At 42.3% G+C, this 18,451-nt stretch overlaps 1 protein-coding gene across 6 annotated transcripts in view; it reads right to left on the bottom strand.

The window, feature by feature from the left end:
- The window catches only part of NUP93 (nucleoporin 93), a 113,496-nt gene that overhangs the window by 40,103 nt on the left and 54,942 nt on the right, over positions 1–18,451 (bottom strand). For all 6 annotated transcript variants that reach the window (XM_032283934.1, XM_032283932.1, XM_032283933.1 and 3 more), the window contains 2 exons: positions 7,586–7,648; positions 234–362 (listed from right to left, as the gene is read on the bottom strand). In XM_032283934.1, coding sequence (XP_032139825.1) covers positions 234–362; positions 7,586–7,648 — 192 coding nt within the window. The remainder of the gene's footprint in view (positions 1–233; positions 363–7,585; positions 7,649–18,451) is intronic.

Raw genomic sequence — 18,451 nt, 5'->3', positions numbered from 1 at the left:
AAACCTACAGAGGTCAGGGAATTTGAGGAAAGCTCAGCAAAAGAGACTGGGCAGAAGCAGGCAGACATGTTGGAGAAAGTCCAGGCAAATATGGCATCCTGGAAGCTAAGTATAATAAAGTGTTTCAAGGGGAAGACAGTGATCAACTCTGCCAAAAATACTAGTCAAGTAGACAAGCATTCTTTGACTTCACGTTTTTATTAAGAATAGTTTATCTTTTGAATTCAAGCTACCTCGCTTTCTTGAGTAAAGTCAAGGGCGTCTTCTCCTGACGCCAGCAGTGTATGCAGAATTCGCTGTTTCACTTGTTCCCATTCAACCAACATTGACTCTCGATGGTACTCCTCAGCCATGCCGAAGGTCTGTCAGAAAGGAACAGAGAACAGTGACGCTCAGGAAAACAACAACAAAAAATATGGTTTCTTTTTTGTTTTATTTTTAGACGGAGTCTCACCCTATCACCCAGGCTGGAGTGCAGTAGTGTGATGTCGGCTTACTGCAACCTCCGCCTCCCAGGTTCAAGTGATTCTTCTGCCTCAGCCTCTCGAGTAGCTGGGACTACAGGCACCCGCCACCACATCCAGCTCATTTTTGTATTTTTAGTACAGACAGGGTTTCACCATACTGGCCAGGCTTGTCTCAAACTCCTGACCTCACGATCCACCCACCTCAGCCTCCCAAAGTGCTTGGATCAGAGGCGTGAGCCACCACGCCTGGCAAACATGGTTTCTTTTAGAGCCCAACAGAAACATAAAGCTCTCCACACATATCACTTCTCCATAGGTAGAGAAAAAGCAACCTACTTTAAAATTTATCTTTGAAGAATTTACTGGCTGGGTGTGGTGGTTCACAACTGTAATCCCAGCATTTTGGGAAGCCACATGCTTGAGCTATGTGTTCGAGACCAGCCTAGGCAACACGGTAAAAACCCCATCTCTACAAAAAATTAGCTGGGCATGGTGATGTGCACCTGAGTCCCAGCTACTTGGGAGGCTGGGGTGCGAGGGTCACTTGAGCCCAGGAAGTTGAGGCCGCAATGAGCTGTGATTGCAACACTGCACTCCAGCCTGGGCGACGGAGCAAGAACTTGTCTCCAAAAAATAAAAATAAAATAAAATAAAACCAACCAACCAAACGAAAAACAAAACTTACTGACAACTGTTTGCAACATATCCTATTTCACTGATTTTAAGACATTTTAATAAAACCTTGGTAAAATACGTGTAAACCTTTTTTTTTTTTTTTTTTTTTTTTGAGATGGAGTTTTGCTCTTGTTGCCCAGGCTGGAGTGCAATGGTGCGGTCTTGGCTCACTGCAACTTCCGCCTCCCAGGTTCAAGCGATTCTCCTGCCTCAACCTCCCAAGTAGCTGGGATTACAGGTGCCTACCACCACACCTGGCTGACTTTTGGATTTTTAGTAGAGACAGGGTTTCACCATGTTGGCCAGGCTGGTCTCGAACTCCTGACCTCAAGTGATCTGCCTGCCTCAGTCTCCCAAAGTGCTAGGATTACAGGCGAAGTCACTATGTGTGGCCAGAAAACAATGTATTAAGTGTTGGTGAGGATATACAGAAAATGAAACGCTTGTGCACTGCAGGTAGGAACGTGAAATGGTATAGCCTCTGTGGAAATAGTATGGAGGTTCCTCAGAAAATTAAAAGTAAAATTACTATACAGTTCCACTTCTGAGTATATACCCAGAAGAACTGAAAACACGGTTATGTGTACACCCACGTTTATAGCTTTATTCATGAAAGCCAAGAAGTGGAAGCAACCCAGGTGTCCATCACTGAATGAATGGATAAACAAAATGTGGTATATACATATAATGGAATCTTTTTCAGCTTTAAAAAGAAAGGAGATTCTGACACTTGCTACAACTCTTAACGACATTATGCTGATTGTCTCTGACTTATTTCACTCACAAAAAGACAAATACTGTATGATTCCATTTATGTGGGGTACCTAGAGTAGTCAAATTCAGAGAAACAGAAAGTAGAGTGGTAGTTGCCACAAGCTGCTAAGAGATGGTAGTGATGGTTGCACAACAATGTGAACGTACTTAATACCACTGAACTATACACTTGAAAATGGCCTATGTTTTCTGCTTGTAACAACCATCCTAATGGGTATAAAGTGGTATCTCATTGTGGTTTTATGTTTCCCTAATGACTAGTGATGTTGAGCATCTTTCCATATGCTTATTAATATAAACATCTTTATAAAAGCTCTGAAATTAGATTGTATGTCATAGCAGTGTTTTTTCTTTGTAGCATATAAAATGGTAGATTATGAAATCAATAGTATCTTAAGATATAATAAACATCTAAGATAAGAAAAAGCAAAAGCTTCTCCCAGTGTTTTATTATTATTCCTATATTTTTCTGTTGCCCAGGCTGGAGTGCAGTGGCATGATCTCAGCTCACTGCAAACTCCACCTTCTGGGTTCATGCCATGTTCCCACCTCAGCCTTGCAAGTAGGTGGGATTGCAAGCATGTGCCACCACACCTGGCTAACTTTTATATTAATACTTTTAGTAGAGACAGGGTTTCACCATGTTAGCCAGGCTGGTCTTGAACTCCTGACCTCAAGTGATCCAACTACCTTGGCCTCCCAAAGTGCTGGGATTATAGGCATGAGCCACTGCGCTCATTTTATTTTTTAAAGAAACACTAATATTTTCATAGGAGGAAGCAATCCAGTAAAAGAAAAACAGCCTTCTGGGATTAAACTGCCTACCAGTCTATTCAAAGTTACTGAAAAGCCTCTGTCTACTGGAAGCTGCAGGTAGCTGTCAAAATAAAGGCATTCAAAAGGAAAAGATAAAGAGAAAAGAGTCTGAGGTGAGGGGGTGGGAGAGGGAAGAAGCAAGATTACAAAAAAAAAAAAAATCTGGATTAAAACAACACAGAGAAATACTGAATTATGACCATTCTCAGCCTATTATTCTTCAATTACCAGACCAGGTTTCCCATCAGCTTAAGCCTTTTAAAAAAGCCATTTCATTTACAATCAGATTGGCACCTAATTAGGCAGCACTAAGGGAATGAGTATTAGCAATGCCTGCTTTATTACTGGCAACACAGATAACTTATACTGATAATATTGATATGCATGAGCTTCAGGGAACTGTTAGAAATATGACATACATATACTCTTCCTACAAATGGGATATTTGGTTTTAGACCAATATTTATTAAAATGTGAAGAAAGGACATCAGACATACACACACACAGACGTGATTAGGAAGAAGGCTGGTGCATTGATAGACTCTTTTCTAATAAATATTCTGCAGACACAGGAGAAATGACAATCATAAATTTTGAAAACAGTCTTCCAACTGTTTTTTTTCTTTTCATTGAGAGTCAGGCAGAATGGGCCATTCCAGTCAGTTAGCCTGTGTTGAAAAATACCCAGAGTAAAACCTTTGTTTCTTGCTCACATCAGTAAACTTAAGCATCAAAGTTATGCATTTTAAATCAAGAGAAGTATGATTGAACATAAAGGCGGGGTGGAAGGGAAGAGATAATTTTCTTAGAAGTTGTCCAGAAAGAATGCACAAGTGGGAGCCACAATTTTGTCTAAAACTTTCCTATGAAGTGGTCAAACCAACTGCTTCCTCAGCCTCTAGCTTCTCCCAGCAAGGTAAAACGGAGGGCCAGGTGGCATGAGGATCATGTAGGGTACAAATAAGGAGGCTGGGGAAGGCTGATACATTAGACAGCCTACTAAGCTACAATACGAAGGGAGCACATCACAAAGTGTAGCAACTCTTTTTTCTTAAAGACAAGACCTCTGGCTCAAGAGTGGCAGAGTAGTAAAGGCAATGAAAGAAAACAGACAATAAGCTACCCACAGAAACTGCTGAAGAGAACAGTGGAGGCAGACTTCCAGCATCAGGTAAGGGTCAGAATGATGATAGTGGGAATTAACCACTCTGTTAATTAGGTTGCCTGCCTGTGTGCCAAGAACTCTTGCTTAGTACTTTGAAAACTATCAGCTTTCCGGGTGCAAATCCTCAAATATATCTGAAAGTATGCCAGTCTACTCACTTAGAAACAGTCTCACAACCTGAAAGAACAGTGCTGTGGTTCTATTTACCATTAGTGTGATAAGGAGCTTCAAATAAAATTAAACAGCCCAGGAGGGCAAATTGCTTGAGGTCAGGAGTTCGAGACCAGCCTGGCCAACATAGTGAAACCCTGTCTCTACTAAAAACACAAACATTAGCTGGGCATAGTGGTGGGTGCCTGTAATCCCAGCTACTAGGGAGACAGAGACATGAGAATCACTTGAACCCTGGTGATGGAGGTTGCAGTGAGCCAAGACTGCACCACTGCACTCCATCCAGCTCGAGTGACAGAGCAAGACCCTGTCTCAAAAAATAAATAAATGGCCCAATAAAAAAATTCTCTTCCCTTGATTGCATCACCCCCAGCTTATCTTAATTACATTAGCAGTAATGGCACATTCAATCTGTGGGCTAATCAGGGATGATCAGCCACCCATCTGTCCCATTCCAACCTATTCCATTTACGTCCACATCTGAACCATTGAATTAAGTGCAAGGAAGAAGGCTAACTAGAGGAACTAATGAGAGAGAATCAACAGAACTGTTCACCTAACAACTAAGAGGAGGGCAGTGAGAGTCTAAGGTGAGATGGAGGCAAGGACAAAAAGAAAAGAAACCCAGGCGAAAAGAAAAAGGATAAACTGGAAGGATGTGGAGAGATATAAAAATTAAAAGGAAGGCAAAACAAACCACAGGAAGTAACAAAACAGTGGAGAAACTATTATAAATTAAATCTGAATCTTTCAAGTTATTGTTATGGTGTGGAAAATATTTCTCTTTGAACACAGTTAAGAAAAAAAGGCATGGAGAGAATTGGGCAGCTGAATTAAGAACAGGTGGGGAGCATTTGAACCCCATTTTCATGAAGGGAAGAGGGCAATATGCTTTGACTTCACACTTGTTTATTACTGCACTGTTGCTGGCTTTTAGAAACACTGCATATGTTCTGATAATGTTGTTCTGTTTTTGCTGGGATGTACCAAATGGGGAAAGACAGGACACAGTTGTGGTTTTATAGCTTGTTTTCTTGGCATTTCGGCAGGACACTGGCAAGTTATTCAAACATGAAATTGACACCAATATACCAGAAAGTTGCTCACTTTTTGTGTGAAAATGATTCTTGCTCAGTGGCAGTTTGCTGGTGTCAAGACAGGTCAAAGGTCTCCGCCTAGGCTGGCTCCCAACACAGGAATGCCTCCCTCACAAACACATATGCACACATTTTGCACTGTGGTATGTCACCTAAATGTTTTGGCTGGCTACACATTTAGTCTCAGTATGGCACAATGTTCAGAGACTGCCAATTCCAGAAACACATTCTGTGGGGTAAATGGATTAATAAAGCTTGGTAGCATTCAACAATCCTAATTTAATTTCACTGGGTCTCTACAGCAGGAGAATGAATGTTGGTGAGTAACTCACTTAACATGTGAACCAAAAAAAGCCCTTTTAAAAATATTTCCAGATCTGAATCAAGTGAATTTCTCCGTATCTATGACTAAGTACTATTGCCAACAATATAATTAATGAAATTTTGGGAATTGTATTTATTTTTTTGGAGACAGAATCTTACTCTGTCACCTAGGTTGAAGTGCAGTGGCACGATCTCAACTCACTGCAACCTCCACCTTCCAGGTCCAAGTGATTATCCTGCCTCAGCCTCCTGAAGAGCTGGGACTACAGGCATGCACCACCATACCCAGCTAATTTTTGTATTTTTTTTTTTTTTTGAGACGGAGTTTCACTTATGTTACCCAGGCTGGAGTGCAATGGCGCGATCTCGGCTCAACGCAACCTCCGCCTCCTGGGTTCAGGCAATTCTCCTGCCTCAGCCTCCTGAGTAGCTGGGATTACAGGCACGCACCACCATGCCCAGCTAATTTTTTGTATTTTTAGTAGAGACGGGGTTTCACCACGTTGACCAGGATGGTCTCGATCTCTTGACCTCGTGATCCGCCCGCCTCGGCCTCCCAAAGTGCTGGGATTACAGGCTTGAGCCACCGTGCCTGGCTAATTTTTGTATTTTTAAAGACAGGGTTTCGCTACGTTGGCCGGGCTGGTCTCGAACTCCTGACCTCAAGGGATCCACCTGCCTCGGCCTCCCAAATTGCTGGGATTACAGGTGTGAGCCACTGCGCATGGCCAGGAATTTTATTTCGATAATTAAACATATCAGTTATTTAAATAATGACTTGGGAACATTTCCTTATAAATTGGAGCTGGCAAGTCTCCCTGCTGCCCTATTTTACCTCAGTGCTACTGAGACACGTTCACCTTCACAGAATATTTTAATAAAGCACACTGAGAAGCAGCATTTTTTCACTTTATTATTTTGGAACTACACAAATAAATTTTCACTTGATAAAAGAATTAAATAAGTAAACAGCAAAACAGAGGTCTCACTTCAACCCTACTCCCTTTGCAGAGACGACCATTGCTAGTTAATGGGATGTACCCTGCAAGCCTCTTTCCTGGGGAAAGCTGGACTTCTAGAACCAAGGACAACTAACCTTTCTTCTCTCACACCAAAAACGCCCCAGTGGCCCCAAAATCTCTTTCACTATAATGGGATGTTATGGAAAGGTTTTGATCTTTGGATCCTTGTCAGAAATAAATAGAGATAACTCACATGTTAGTAAACAATCTTGGAGTATCTTGCAGGAATGTTTGTTGCAGAATATTGTTGCACATATAATGGCTGCTCTCTGGAGGACTTATTTACTGTCTTTTCAAGCATGGAACGAGCTTTATGTGTTTTTTGTTGTTTTTTAAGGAGCTTGGAGAAGTTGTTAACATAAAAGGTGGTCCAGTCATATTGTGTAATAAAAGGAAAAGAAGCTGAGGAAAATTGTCGTGATCACAGCTGCTTTTCTGAACTGCTCATTCAGGAGAAACCAAAATACCATTTAAACAATAACAACGAAACCAAGAGTTTTTTGGTCTTTCCATTTTAAGATTAATGTAATAATTAATTCTCCAGTCCAGTGTCTCAGATGCATTTCAGTCACTAAACACATATGGAGTTACATGCATGGTATTCTCAAAAAGCAGTTCCTGTAGAGCTCTCTTTCTGTAGGAAAGAACTCAGCATGGGACCCAGATTCCATCTTCTAAATCCTATGCTTCCCTAACTCCCCTAGTATACACTGCTGCCCTCATCTGCTTTTTTTTTGTTTTAGTTTTTCAGACAGGATCTCGCTCCTCATTGTGTTCCTCAGAATGGAATGCAGTGATGTGACTCCAGCTCACTGCAGCCTCCATCTTTCAGGCTCAAGGGATTCTCCCACAGCCACCCGAGTATCTGGGACCACAGGCATGTGCCACCATGCTTAGCTAATTTTTTGTAGAGACGATGTCTCACTATGTTGCCTAGGCTGATTTTGAATTCCTGGGCTCAAGTGATCCTCCTGCATCAGCCTCCCAAAGTGCTAGGATTACAGGTATGAACCACCAAAGCCCAGCCCTCTTGTCCTCATCAGTATACGTCTATATTTTGGTTAATTTTCTTACCCTCTTCCGGGACTCTTCGATGGCAGACAGCAGGGCATTGTCCTTCTCATTCTTTAGGAAGCCCTACAAATGGGGGAAAAATTAACACAACTTAAAATCAACTTTCCAAAAATCAAAAGTATACTACAGGACAAAAAAAACGACAATGGTATCTGCTATGTTACCCACCTCCACCTCACAAAACTCTCCCAACTTGAAAACACCAAAATCGATGGTTTTTACAGAGGTTTCTTAGTTTCCTCCATTCTGGGAGTACATGATGATTGTTAGAAAGTAAAGTCTCCATGAAACAACAGTGTTGGGTTCTATATCCCGTAAGCATGTAAAAAGTAGACAGTCAAGACTGTCCTTCAAAATTCCTAAATGGCTCATATTGTAGATACAGCCTTGGTGATGGAGCCAGTCACAGTTCCTCTAACTGTTCTTTAGTCTACATTTCTCTGTTGGTTTCAATTAATTTCTTCCTAACATTGAGGATGTCATTACTGCCTACTTGTCTGTGTGCTTTTCGTTTGTCAATGTCCGGGAAATCCTAAAAATCCTTTCTTTACACATTTCTTCCAGGGTTTTGCCATGTGCACTCCCTGTTTCAGGTCTGATGATGTCTGCTGGTCGTTTAGTATAGGTGAGGTGAAAAGGCAGCCTACAAGTCTAGTTTAGTATAAACAGGTTAAATGCCTGCAAAATATGACTACACAGTAACACAATGGCAAAAGGATGGGCTTTGAAATTTGGCAGTTTCAAATCCTAGTGCCTCCATTTACTAGTAGCAGTACTTTAACCAGGTAGCCCAAACTTCTAACCTCAGCTTATTCGTTTAAAAAAAAAATAATAATAATAATAATAATAATGTAATCAAGCTATTGACCCAAGGCTTAAGACATGTAGGTGTATTATTGGAATCGATTAGATTTAGATCTGTTGGTGACTTCCATTAATGAGAGAGATGCCCAGGGTGACCCCCTTTCTGCTGTTCATTGTACTTATTTGCTTCAGCTGAGATCCGATAGGAAAAGGGCTAAGACACCGTTCTGACAGCCACAGTTGCAGACAGACAGACAGACAGATACACAGAGTGCACTTCCATGTCAACACCTTGCTCCCATACAAGGGAGCAGTTTCTTTTCCATAGCTTGGGGTGGTGGTGGGGGGGTGCTGAGTAGGAACAAGGAAGATGACCCATCAACTGACATGTAGAAATCAAAGTCTTAGTTGTAATAATGAAGAACTCAAGTTACCTTACACATCTGATCCACCTATACGCCAATGCAAGGTACAAGCATGTCAAGCACACTGCTGATGCATTTATACACGTCTAAAACGACTTTTTTTTTTTTTTTTTGAGACGGAGTTTCACTCTTGTTGCCTAGGCTGGAGTGCAACGGGGCAATCTTGGCTTTCTGCAACCTCTGCCTCTTGGGTTCAAGCGATTCTCCTGCCTCAGCCACCCCAGTGGCTGGGATTACAGGCCTGCACCACTATGTCCAGCTAATTTTGTATTTTTTAGTAGAGACGGGGTTTCTCTATGTTTGTCAGTCTGGTCTTGAACTCCCAACCTCAGGTGATCTGCCTGCCTCGGCTTCCCAAAGTGCTGGGACTACAGGCGTGAGCCACTGCACCCAGCCTAAAATGACGTTATTTTTTTTATTATTAAGACAAAGTCTCACTCTGTCGCCCAGGCTGGAGTGCAGTAGCACAATCTTGGCTCACTGCCAACTCTGCCTCCTGGGTTCAAGCCATCCTCCTGCCTCAGCCTCCCAAATAGCTGAGATTACAAGCATGTGCCATCACACCCAGCTAGTTTTTGTATTTTTAGTAGAGATAGGGTTTCATTATGTTGGCCATGATGTTGGCCTGCCAAAGTGCTGGGATTACAGGTATGAGCCACCGCACCCAGCCCTGTGTTTTGAGACCAGCCTAGCCAACATGGTAAAACCCTGTTTCTACTAAAAATACAAAAATTAGCCGGGTGTGGCGGCAGGCACCTGTAATCCCAACTACTCAGAAGGCTGAGGCCGGAGAATCCCTGGAATCTGGGAGGCAGAGGTTTCAGTGAGCTGAGATCGTGCCACTGCACTCCAGCCTGGACCACAGAGTGAGAATCCATCCCAAAAAATAAAAAATAAAAAAAAGGACTCCTCCAGCACAGTCTCTCAGGACACAGCATGAAGACTCTCCAAATATGTACACTGATAATCGGGGTGGGAGGTGGGATGGAGAATGGCATCGGTCATTTGCCTAATAATGTAAAGACATCAATAAACCAGAGCACATAAAACTAGGAACCCACATAGTCCCTTCAGAAGGGGGCGGCTTGTTACCACCTGCCTGCTTTTGGCCATCACAGGGGAACCAGACACAAAACAATGGTAGATTTTAATGGGCCTTGTTTGTACCTTTCACAGCAAATGATTATGTCAAGTCAACAAACCTTCAATATGAATGCATTTTCATTAGTGGTCTCCAATGTGGCTAAAGCTAAAGAATTCAGTGTCACAGTTTATAAACAAAGGTATGAAACTATTATCATTGACTGATGCTCCCAAATAATAAGTAGGCACAGACTGTATACTCTGTGACACCTTTTTCTGGCTGCTGCTATGCTGCTTGCTGCTGATTGTCTAAAAAAGCTACGTTTGGAGGTAGTGGGGGAGGGGAGATTACCACTGCCTCACAAAGCCTGGTCTAAAATTTTCTTTTTGGTTGGGGAGAGGGGAGGGGCCTGGGTTAAGTCGGATGTTCTGTCACATTCCTTCTCTGGGCTTCCTCTGTTTTTCCCAGTCAATGACCAGCCCATCCCATTGTTTTGATGTCACCTATGTGACACCTATGTTCACACCTCTCTCTCGCGCACGCTCTCTCTCTCTCTCTCTCTCTCACACACACACACACACACACACCACAAATGCAAAGCAATGACCAGACACATTTCTTGAAAAGCAAAATGATAATTACTCTGGTCTTTAAAGTATTTACTATAAAGCTACATTTTACAACTCTCAGTAAATTAAATGAAGCCTGTGTGTGTGAGAGTCACACCTCACCCACATATGAACAAAGCCCATTAACCATTACATACTTCAAAAATTGGACTCTAAGTAGACTGAGCCCACAAAATACATTTTGAATTTTAATTTTTCATCATTTTTTCCTTTCTAAAATGAAGTGCTAAATAGGTTATATATCATATTTTATTTTATTAAAAAAACATACTAGTGGCCTGTCTTTTCAAAATAATTTTTAAAATAATAATTTATACAGCAGAATAGTGCTGGGATCTGTGTGCCACCTAGTGGTGGTTTCTTTCAAAAGACCCACACCTCAAGGAAAAGTAACAGCCCATTGGAATTAAAGAACTAAAAAGGTGGGCAGAACCATACCTGCCTCAGTCCAGGTCTCCTACAGATCTCTTGACTTCCTTTTCCTACCCCTGTGTTTCCTTTCCCTCCAAACTCCTTCTTCTGTGAGATGCCTCTCGTGCCTCACCCAGGAGATGTACTTGTATAGCTTATGGGAAAAAGAGTTATCTGGCGAAGGGAGCTGGAACTTGAAGGATGAATTGGCTCCCTGCCACTGAGACACCCCCTGGGCACGGAAAAGGCCCAACAATTCACCTTTCAATGGTAGATGCCAGCATCTAACGATGACCCTGAGAGCTCCCCATCACTGGTATCCCTTCAACCCATCAATAAGTACTTATAATTGCTCACACAGTCTCCCATCAGATCCTTCTGCTGTGGGTCCACTTAACAAAGAACACCCCCTAAAACATCTGCAGGCCAGCTAAATAAAATAACTCCTCCCAACTTCCCCATCTGTATACTGTTCCTTACTGCCAGGGTGCTGAAACAGACCCTTGCCTAACTGGCTCCTCAAATGTGTTTTGGTTTCCAGCTTTCTGTAACACATAATTGCCACAATTCAGGAAGCAATTAAGGGCCAGACACTGCTCTAGGCAAGTCAGACATTACTGCTAATCCTTTAACAACATGAAAGAACAGACGTGATCACCCTACTCTCTCCTACCCCTCTCCCCTGCCCCATTTTACAGGTGAGAAGCTGAGTTTTCCACATTTAACTAACTTGAGCAAGAACTCCCGACCAGGAGGAGGCAGAGGCAAAATTCAAACATAGTTTCGACTCTCAAGGCCAACTATTTCTGTGATACTGAGGGAAGAGTAAACGTCTAAACAGCAAAAATAAAGAAAAATTTATTTTTCTCTCTAAAACAATGGAACCCAAGAGGACAGCAAAATTTCCTTAAATTTGTTTTCATCATGTTTCCCCTTTATAAACAATGAAGCTGAGGCTCAGAGAATACTTATGGCATACTAATAATAGCTAACACTTAAATGATGACTACTTTGTGCCAGACATAAGTGTGTTATACACATCTGGTTCCAGCCCTCATTTTTAACCCAAAGCTACTGTCTCTCAATACTACTTAACCGGATCATACTTCGACGTAGATCCTTAATAGAGTTTTAAAAGTTGAGTGAGCTGTACAAAATTGTTTCTTGAGCTTCTATCAATTTAAAAGCACTGTGGGGTTCCAGGTCCAGATGACCCAGTTCCAGTTCATAAGTAGCAAAGTTCAGACTTAAAACCCAAATTTTGTAACCCCTTATTTTCCCTTTTCTACTCTCCATGCTGTCTCTGATCAAAGCAAATCAAGATAATGAACTGATATTTTATGCTTGCACATTTATTCCTCCCCCCACCCTGCCCCCATACATTACATAGGAAAGAAATGAAACAACAAATGTCAAGTTTTTGGCATTCCTTTAGAATAGTGGTTTTCAAAATATGGGTCAGAATCCATAACTGGATCATGAAATCAACCAGGTTTTTTGTTTGCTTTTTTGTTTTTTTTTAAGAGATGGGGTCTCACCCTGTTGCCCAGGCTGCAGTGAAGTGGCACAATCACGGCTCACTGCAGCCTCAAACTCCTGTGCTCAAGTGATCCTCCCACCTCATCCTCCAGAGTGGCTGGGATTACAGGTTCTTGCTACCACATCTGGCCCAATCAGCATTTTTTAATAAAATAAATGCAACAGAGATATGTGTTATGGGTACTGTTTTGTGAAACTTTTGTTTCAATTCTATATATTTAATTGTATGTGTATATGAGTCACAATCTAAAAGCTTGAACTCACTGCTTAAGAGATCAACACCACAGCATTCTAAAATAGTATTACTATTTTTTTTTTTTTTTTGTCTTTTTGTTTTTTTCCTTTTTGTGGAGAACGGGGTCTCGCTATATTGCCCAGGCAGGTCTCGAACTCCCGGGCTCAAGCTATCCTTCCACCTCTGCCTCCCTAGGAGCTGGAATTACAGGCGTGAGCCACAGCGCCCGGCTAAAATAGTATTACTATTATTGTTGTGGAATAATAAACACCATACATTTGCCCAAGCAGCATCTCCAGTCATGTGTTCCATCTTCGACAGAGAAAGTGCTTGGCTGCCTTGTAATGTATACTGGCCAAGAACCCAGAACGTAACAACAAGGTTAGGTTGAGTCTCCCAAGGAACATGCAGTCACCTCTCAAGGACCCGGCAGCCAAAGTGACTCTTAAATGGCTCAGGTCAAGAAAGGCATGAAACTGCCTTATTTGTACTCATCATGCAGACTCTGGGTTTCAGAATACATATGGCAGTTAATTCCTACTGCAGAAAAAGGGAGCGGGCAAAAGGATGTTTATTTTTGTCAAATGGCCAAAGTCTCTTGGCTTATTTGTTTTCAAAACTGAAAATTACAAGAAAAGCGTCTCTATGAAAAAAAAAAAATTCAGTATCTACCTTGGCCAGGAAAGTAAGATGGCAAAAAAGTGCTTACATAGGTTCTTTCACAGTTCTGTCCTTCCCACCTACAGCAGATAAGTAATTAGTGTTGGATAAAGTCTGAATGATGAACACACAAATTTCCTGTTAAAATAAACAAATAAGAGTCTAATTTGGGCCTACAAAGCAATAGTCATGTTTTCATAGCCTTCAAAACACAATAGGCTATCTCATGTCCCTTTCCATTAAACAGACCAACTGGTGATCCACCATATCAAAATGTAAAAGTGAAGCATCCACAGCAAGTTGGACATTTACCAGAAGGTATCTGATATGATACAAAATTAGATGGCGGGCACTGCAAAAATGGTGTATCATCTCTCATTTTAATATGTACAATATATACAAATTAACAGGAAATCTGTAGCCAGCATTCCAAATCAAAATAACATTAACACAAAATGAGCAGTGGCATTATGAATGGTCATTGTGTTGAAAAACCATTGCCAAGACACAAACAACAGCTAGAAAGCAATGAAGAAGAAAATATAATAAAGCAGTTAAAAATAATCAATAAAGGATCTGCTCCAAGATAATACAAGAATTCCAATAAGCACCATTAAGTATTCAGTTAGTACTAAACCTAGCACTTTAGTTAGTGCAATGGAGAAGTATCCAAATTCTATGAAGACAAGAGTGTAAGTAAGTTGTACCATTACTTTTCTTCAGCTCATTCTAAGCAAAACGCCTACTCCCTGAACCTCTCCCAAACCTTCTTGCCAATTTCTGAACAAATGACCTCTTCTTTTCTTTTTTTTTTTTTAAGACGGAGTTTCACTTGTTATGCAGGCTGGAGTGCAATGGCGCGACCTCAGCTCACCGCAACCTCCGCCTCCTGGGTTCAGGCAATTCTCCTGCCTCAGCCTCCTGAGCAGCTGGGACTACAAGCACGTGCCACCATGCCCAGCTAACTTTTTGTATTTTTAGTAGAGACGGGGTTCCACCATGTTGACCAGGACGGTCTCGATCTCTTGACCTCGTGATCCACCCACCTCAGCCTCCCAAAGTGCTGGGATTACAGGTGTGAGCCACCGCGCCCGGCTAGACAAATGACCTCTTCTAAAAACTTCTCTTGGATAAAATGTTTACAAAGGTAAAAAATTACTTATGGAGAAAATGAGGAAAGATGAAGTAAGATACTGTCTTCAGATGAGCACAACAGAAATCCTGCCAATACTTGGAGAGCCTCTGGGCTTATCAGATGGTATGGACATGCTTTTCATTGGCTCCTCTTTGTGGTGCCCACACAGAGTGCGCCTCAAGGATTTTTTCAAGTACAAAGAGATGTTCATTACTGATAAAGCCCAGAAATTTTTAAATTTGAGCAGTTTCAAGATTTGGGGGAACTTCCGTAAGGTTTTATAGCATGTTTGGTTATTTTATTAGACCACTATTACTGCAATAAAGTACGAATACACAAAACGTCAGCTTACAAGGCCCATGAGAGACTGAATTTCCTTCTGCAAGGAATATAGACTGAATAGCAAGTCCAGGCTTCATTTGCCAACTCAGATATTTAAAGTCCCACTGCTTGGTTTTTTTATTTTTGGGGGGAGGGGTGGTTTGAGACAAGAGTTTTGCTTTTGTTGCCCAGGCTGGAGTGCGGTGGTGCAATCTTGGCTGACTGCAACCTCTACCTCCCAGGTTCAAGCAATTTTCAGCCTCCTGAATAGCTGGGATTACAGACGTGTGCCACCAGACCCAGCTAATTTTTCTATTTTTAGTAGAGATGGGGTTTTGTCATGCTGGCTAGGCTGGTCTCGAACTCCTGACCTCAAGTGATCTGCCCTCTTCGGCCTCTCAAAGTGCAGGGATTACAGGCATGAGCCCTCACGCCTGGCCCCACTGCTTGTTTGCTATAAAAATTTTAATACTTTAAATTGTTTGTTCACAGATTGCATACATAACTTCAAAAATAACCCTGCAGAATGCAGTGCTAAGTGGGCAGAGCTGACATTCGCCAACTGTAATATGTTTTTAATGCTGTTACATGATTTCTTGCTGTGCATTTATGCAAAAGCCTAGCCGCTCTCATTCAGCAGGTGGCAGCAGACGCTGTAAGAGTGGCTGTGGAGTTCCACCATTTGCCAGCTCAGCACATCCATCGCTGCTGCAGGCAGCTCTGGAGCCACAAGTGGCAGACCTTGGCGATATAACATGGCACTGTGCGGGCACCAGGCCATCTGTCACTGTCAGACTGCTGGGTCCCATTTTGGACATGGTTTCTGCTATTGGGCTAAAAAAAGAATTGCACAATTATGTGATGGATTTGGATCCATTAAAGCAAAACAAATTACTTGCCCCCATGATTTAAATTGGTTTTCAAAATGGTCTATAAATTCTCACAGGTTAAAAAGAATTGAATGTGCATACTGAATGTTCAAAACTTGACAACACATGGCACTGGGCAGTGCCTCCTTCTGGACCAGCAAAGGGCTTTACAGACAACACTTTAACCCAAGTGTGCTGGCATGCTTGCTGCCTTGAAGGGCATGCCATTACAGCTGTGATGTAATTCCATCTGCATCTTTGCCTTCTGGGAAAGCCACAGGCCTTAGAGCCACTAACGTAAGTCTACCCAAACACCTTTTGCAGATCCTCCCTACTACCCCTCCACCTCCCAATAAAAGAAGAAAAAAATCATCATACAACAAAAACCCAACTTCAAAGATTTCAGCATCAGGTAAAAAAGAAATAAGAGGTAAGACTCACCACGGCCCAGAGGGGAAAGCTATACGGAAAGTCATCTGCAACAATAGGAACATGCCATTCCTGTGGTGGGGTAGTGAGAAGACCAGAGATAATGACACATCTCCCTTGTCAAAACAACGTAGGCACATAACTACTAGATGGCTCTTCCAATATCTACACCACAGTATCAAGCTGGGACTGCTTAGCACATCTAATGCTGCACTTGGGAAAGAAGGGCAAGGTTAAGGTAATTCCTATGATGCCATTTAAATCTTTGTTCTACTGCTACAAAGCCAGTTCTGCCCCTTTTAGGGGCCCTGAGGCATTTCTGTTATTTGCTACTTCTCTCTTGGGTCATCCCAGGAAGGAAAGCAGTCCTTCCAGCTCAGTTACTGAAGGGCTCTGAGACTCCGTATCAAGTGGAAACAAGCTAAGGGCATAATATAAATGAATAAAACGATAAATGATGGCCACCCAGGCACTAACGGGGGAAAAATGCTTCTCAATAGAACCTCCCTCTTCTCCCAAATCCAGCAAAGCCCTATGCTATCCTTTAAGATTGTAGAAGCAACTTTCCTTTGCAGGTCACAAGAGGGATGGGGAGAGGAATTGACTTACTCTGTACTGCTTACCTTACCTCCCCCAGAAAACCAGGCCAGAGCCTGAGTCTAGTGAGAAGGGCCGTGATGCAGCAGGATGTGCCAGGCTGTGATGGAAGGGCCTTGGCTGGCCATCCTTCCTCTCCACTTGTGGGAGGGTAGGGGAAGCAGGAGCAACAGAAGTCCAGCGGGGGAGAGAGAGCTGCCAGCCAACTGCTCTCAGACTGCTGAGGTAACCCCAGGAGAGAAAGCAGGGATAACTCTGAGCATTTTATCCCCTTCCCCCAACCATTCCAAAAAGCCCAGCATACCTGCTAGGGCTAAACTTTGGAGACACAAGAAAAGACAGGATTAGGAAGAGAAGATGGTTCAATCTAGCTTCACAATGGAATATTACCAGTGTGTCACAGTATGTTTGGCTTCAAAGAGCAGCAGAGCCCTCTCCTAACCCAAGGTATAAATAGATCTAAAAAATATTAATCTCATAGTTACTCTAAGGTGATGGGCAAGATAAGATAAGGAGGATACATTCAGGGATGATAAAAAATGTTTCAGTATGTCTTTAGGGAACTGATTTCCATCTTGGAAACGGATTAATCCACATCCAAAGGACTCGGGATGCTAAAACCGCACTGCAGTATAAAATGGGAATGCATCAATAACGGCCTTTATCATGACCAGCATTCCTTCCCACAGCTCCCAAAACCCATCCAACAAGAACCCACTAAGCAATCCTGTACTGTTAAAAACATACACACACACAGATCCCTAGCTTTGTCAGATCTAGTGTCTTTTTCCCTTTAAAAAAAAGAAACAAAAGCAATATATGGAGGCCATGAGCAGAAAAGGATAGCAGAGGTTGTGTCTCGGAGTCAGTCAGGTGGGAGCTGAGCAGTTTTGCTAAGCTGGTTTCTACAGCGCTCAGGATTAAGCCTCGAGTTCTACTTAGCAAGCACCAGGAGCGCTGTTAGTCAGGACAATGTTTGGGAACCAAGTCTCACATTTCCCTGCTGGTACATGGTGTCAGTCATTTACACTGCAGTCGAAAATCACAGCTCCTCCTGCTATGCAGCAATGCTTATGCTGATGGGATGGGAGCACCAATCATCACAGATCTGTCACAGAAAAGGGAGCTCTGGTATTGCTGCAGTTTCTTCTTATTCAGAAATTCTTCAAAAATGGATTTGTTCAGAGACTATCAAAACAAACAGGACCTTCCCTTTTGTAATTTCACATTCTCTTAAATGGAATTTGTCAAGGCATTTCTCTGCTAAATAAGTATTGGTCACACTCTCTAAAACCTTAATTAAGTTTGGAAACATTGTGACTTTACCCTGTCAGAGCTGAGGAATACAGCAGAATGTACCACTCACCACTGTCACCACAGGTATGGAAAACATGAAACACTGCTTAGCTGGAGTGGCAAATACAGGCAACAGAAAGAGAGATGGTAAGACCATTATTCAAATACAAATTGCCTGAAACTGACAGGGAGCTAAAATCTTTCACCTAGCTCATCCTTACTGGTAAACAAAGAGGAGACTTTGCCCTGTGGGACCCCTTACACGTAGAGTTAAAGAGGTCATGATCCGCTGAAAGGACATGTCAGAATGCCTGGCTCCATCCTAGCTCACAGCACATGAATGTAACAACTCTGCCCATCCCAGGAGACTTCACCCTTCATGCAGAGCCAACACAATGGACCAAAAAGCTCAACTTGCAAGATAGATTTTAA

The sequence above is a fragment of the Sapajus apella genome, unplaced genomic scaffold, assembly GCF_009761245.1.
Source record: "Sapajus apella isolate SASKATOON/1434 unplaced genomic scaffold, GSC_monkey_1.0 scaffold15, whole genome shotgun sequence".
Lineage (NCBI taxonomy): Eukaryota > Metazoa > Chordata > Mammalia > Primates > Cebidae > Sapajus > Sapajus apella.
Note: the sequence above shows the minus strand (reverse complement) of the source record. Positions and strands in the feature narration are given on the sequence as shown.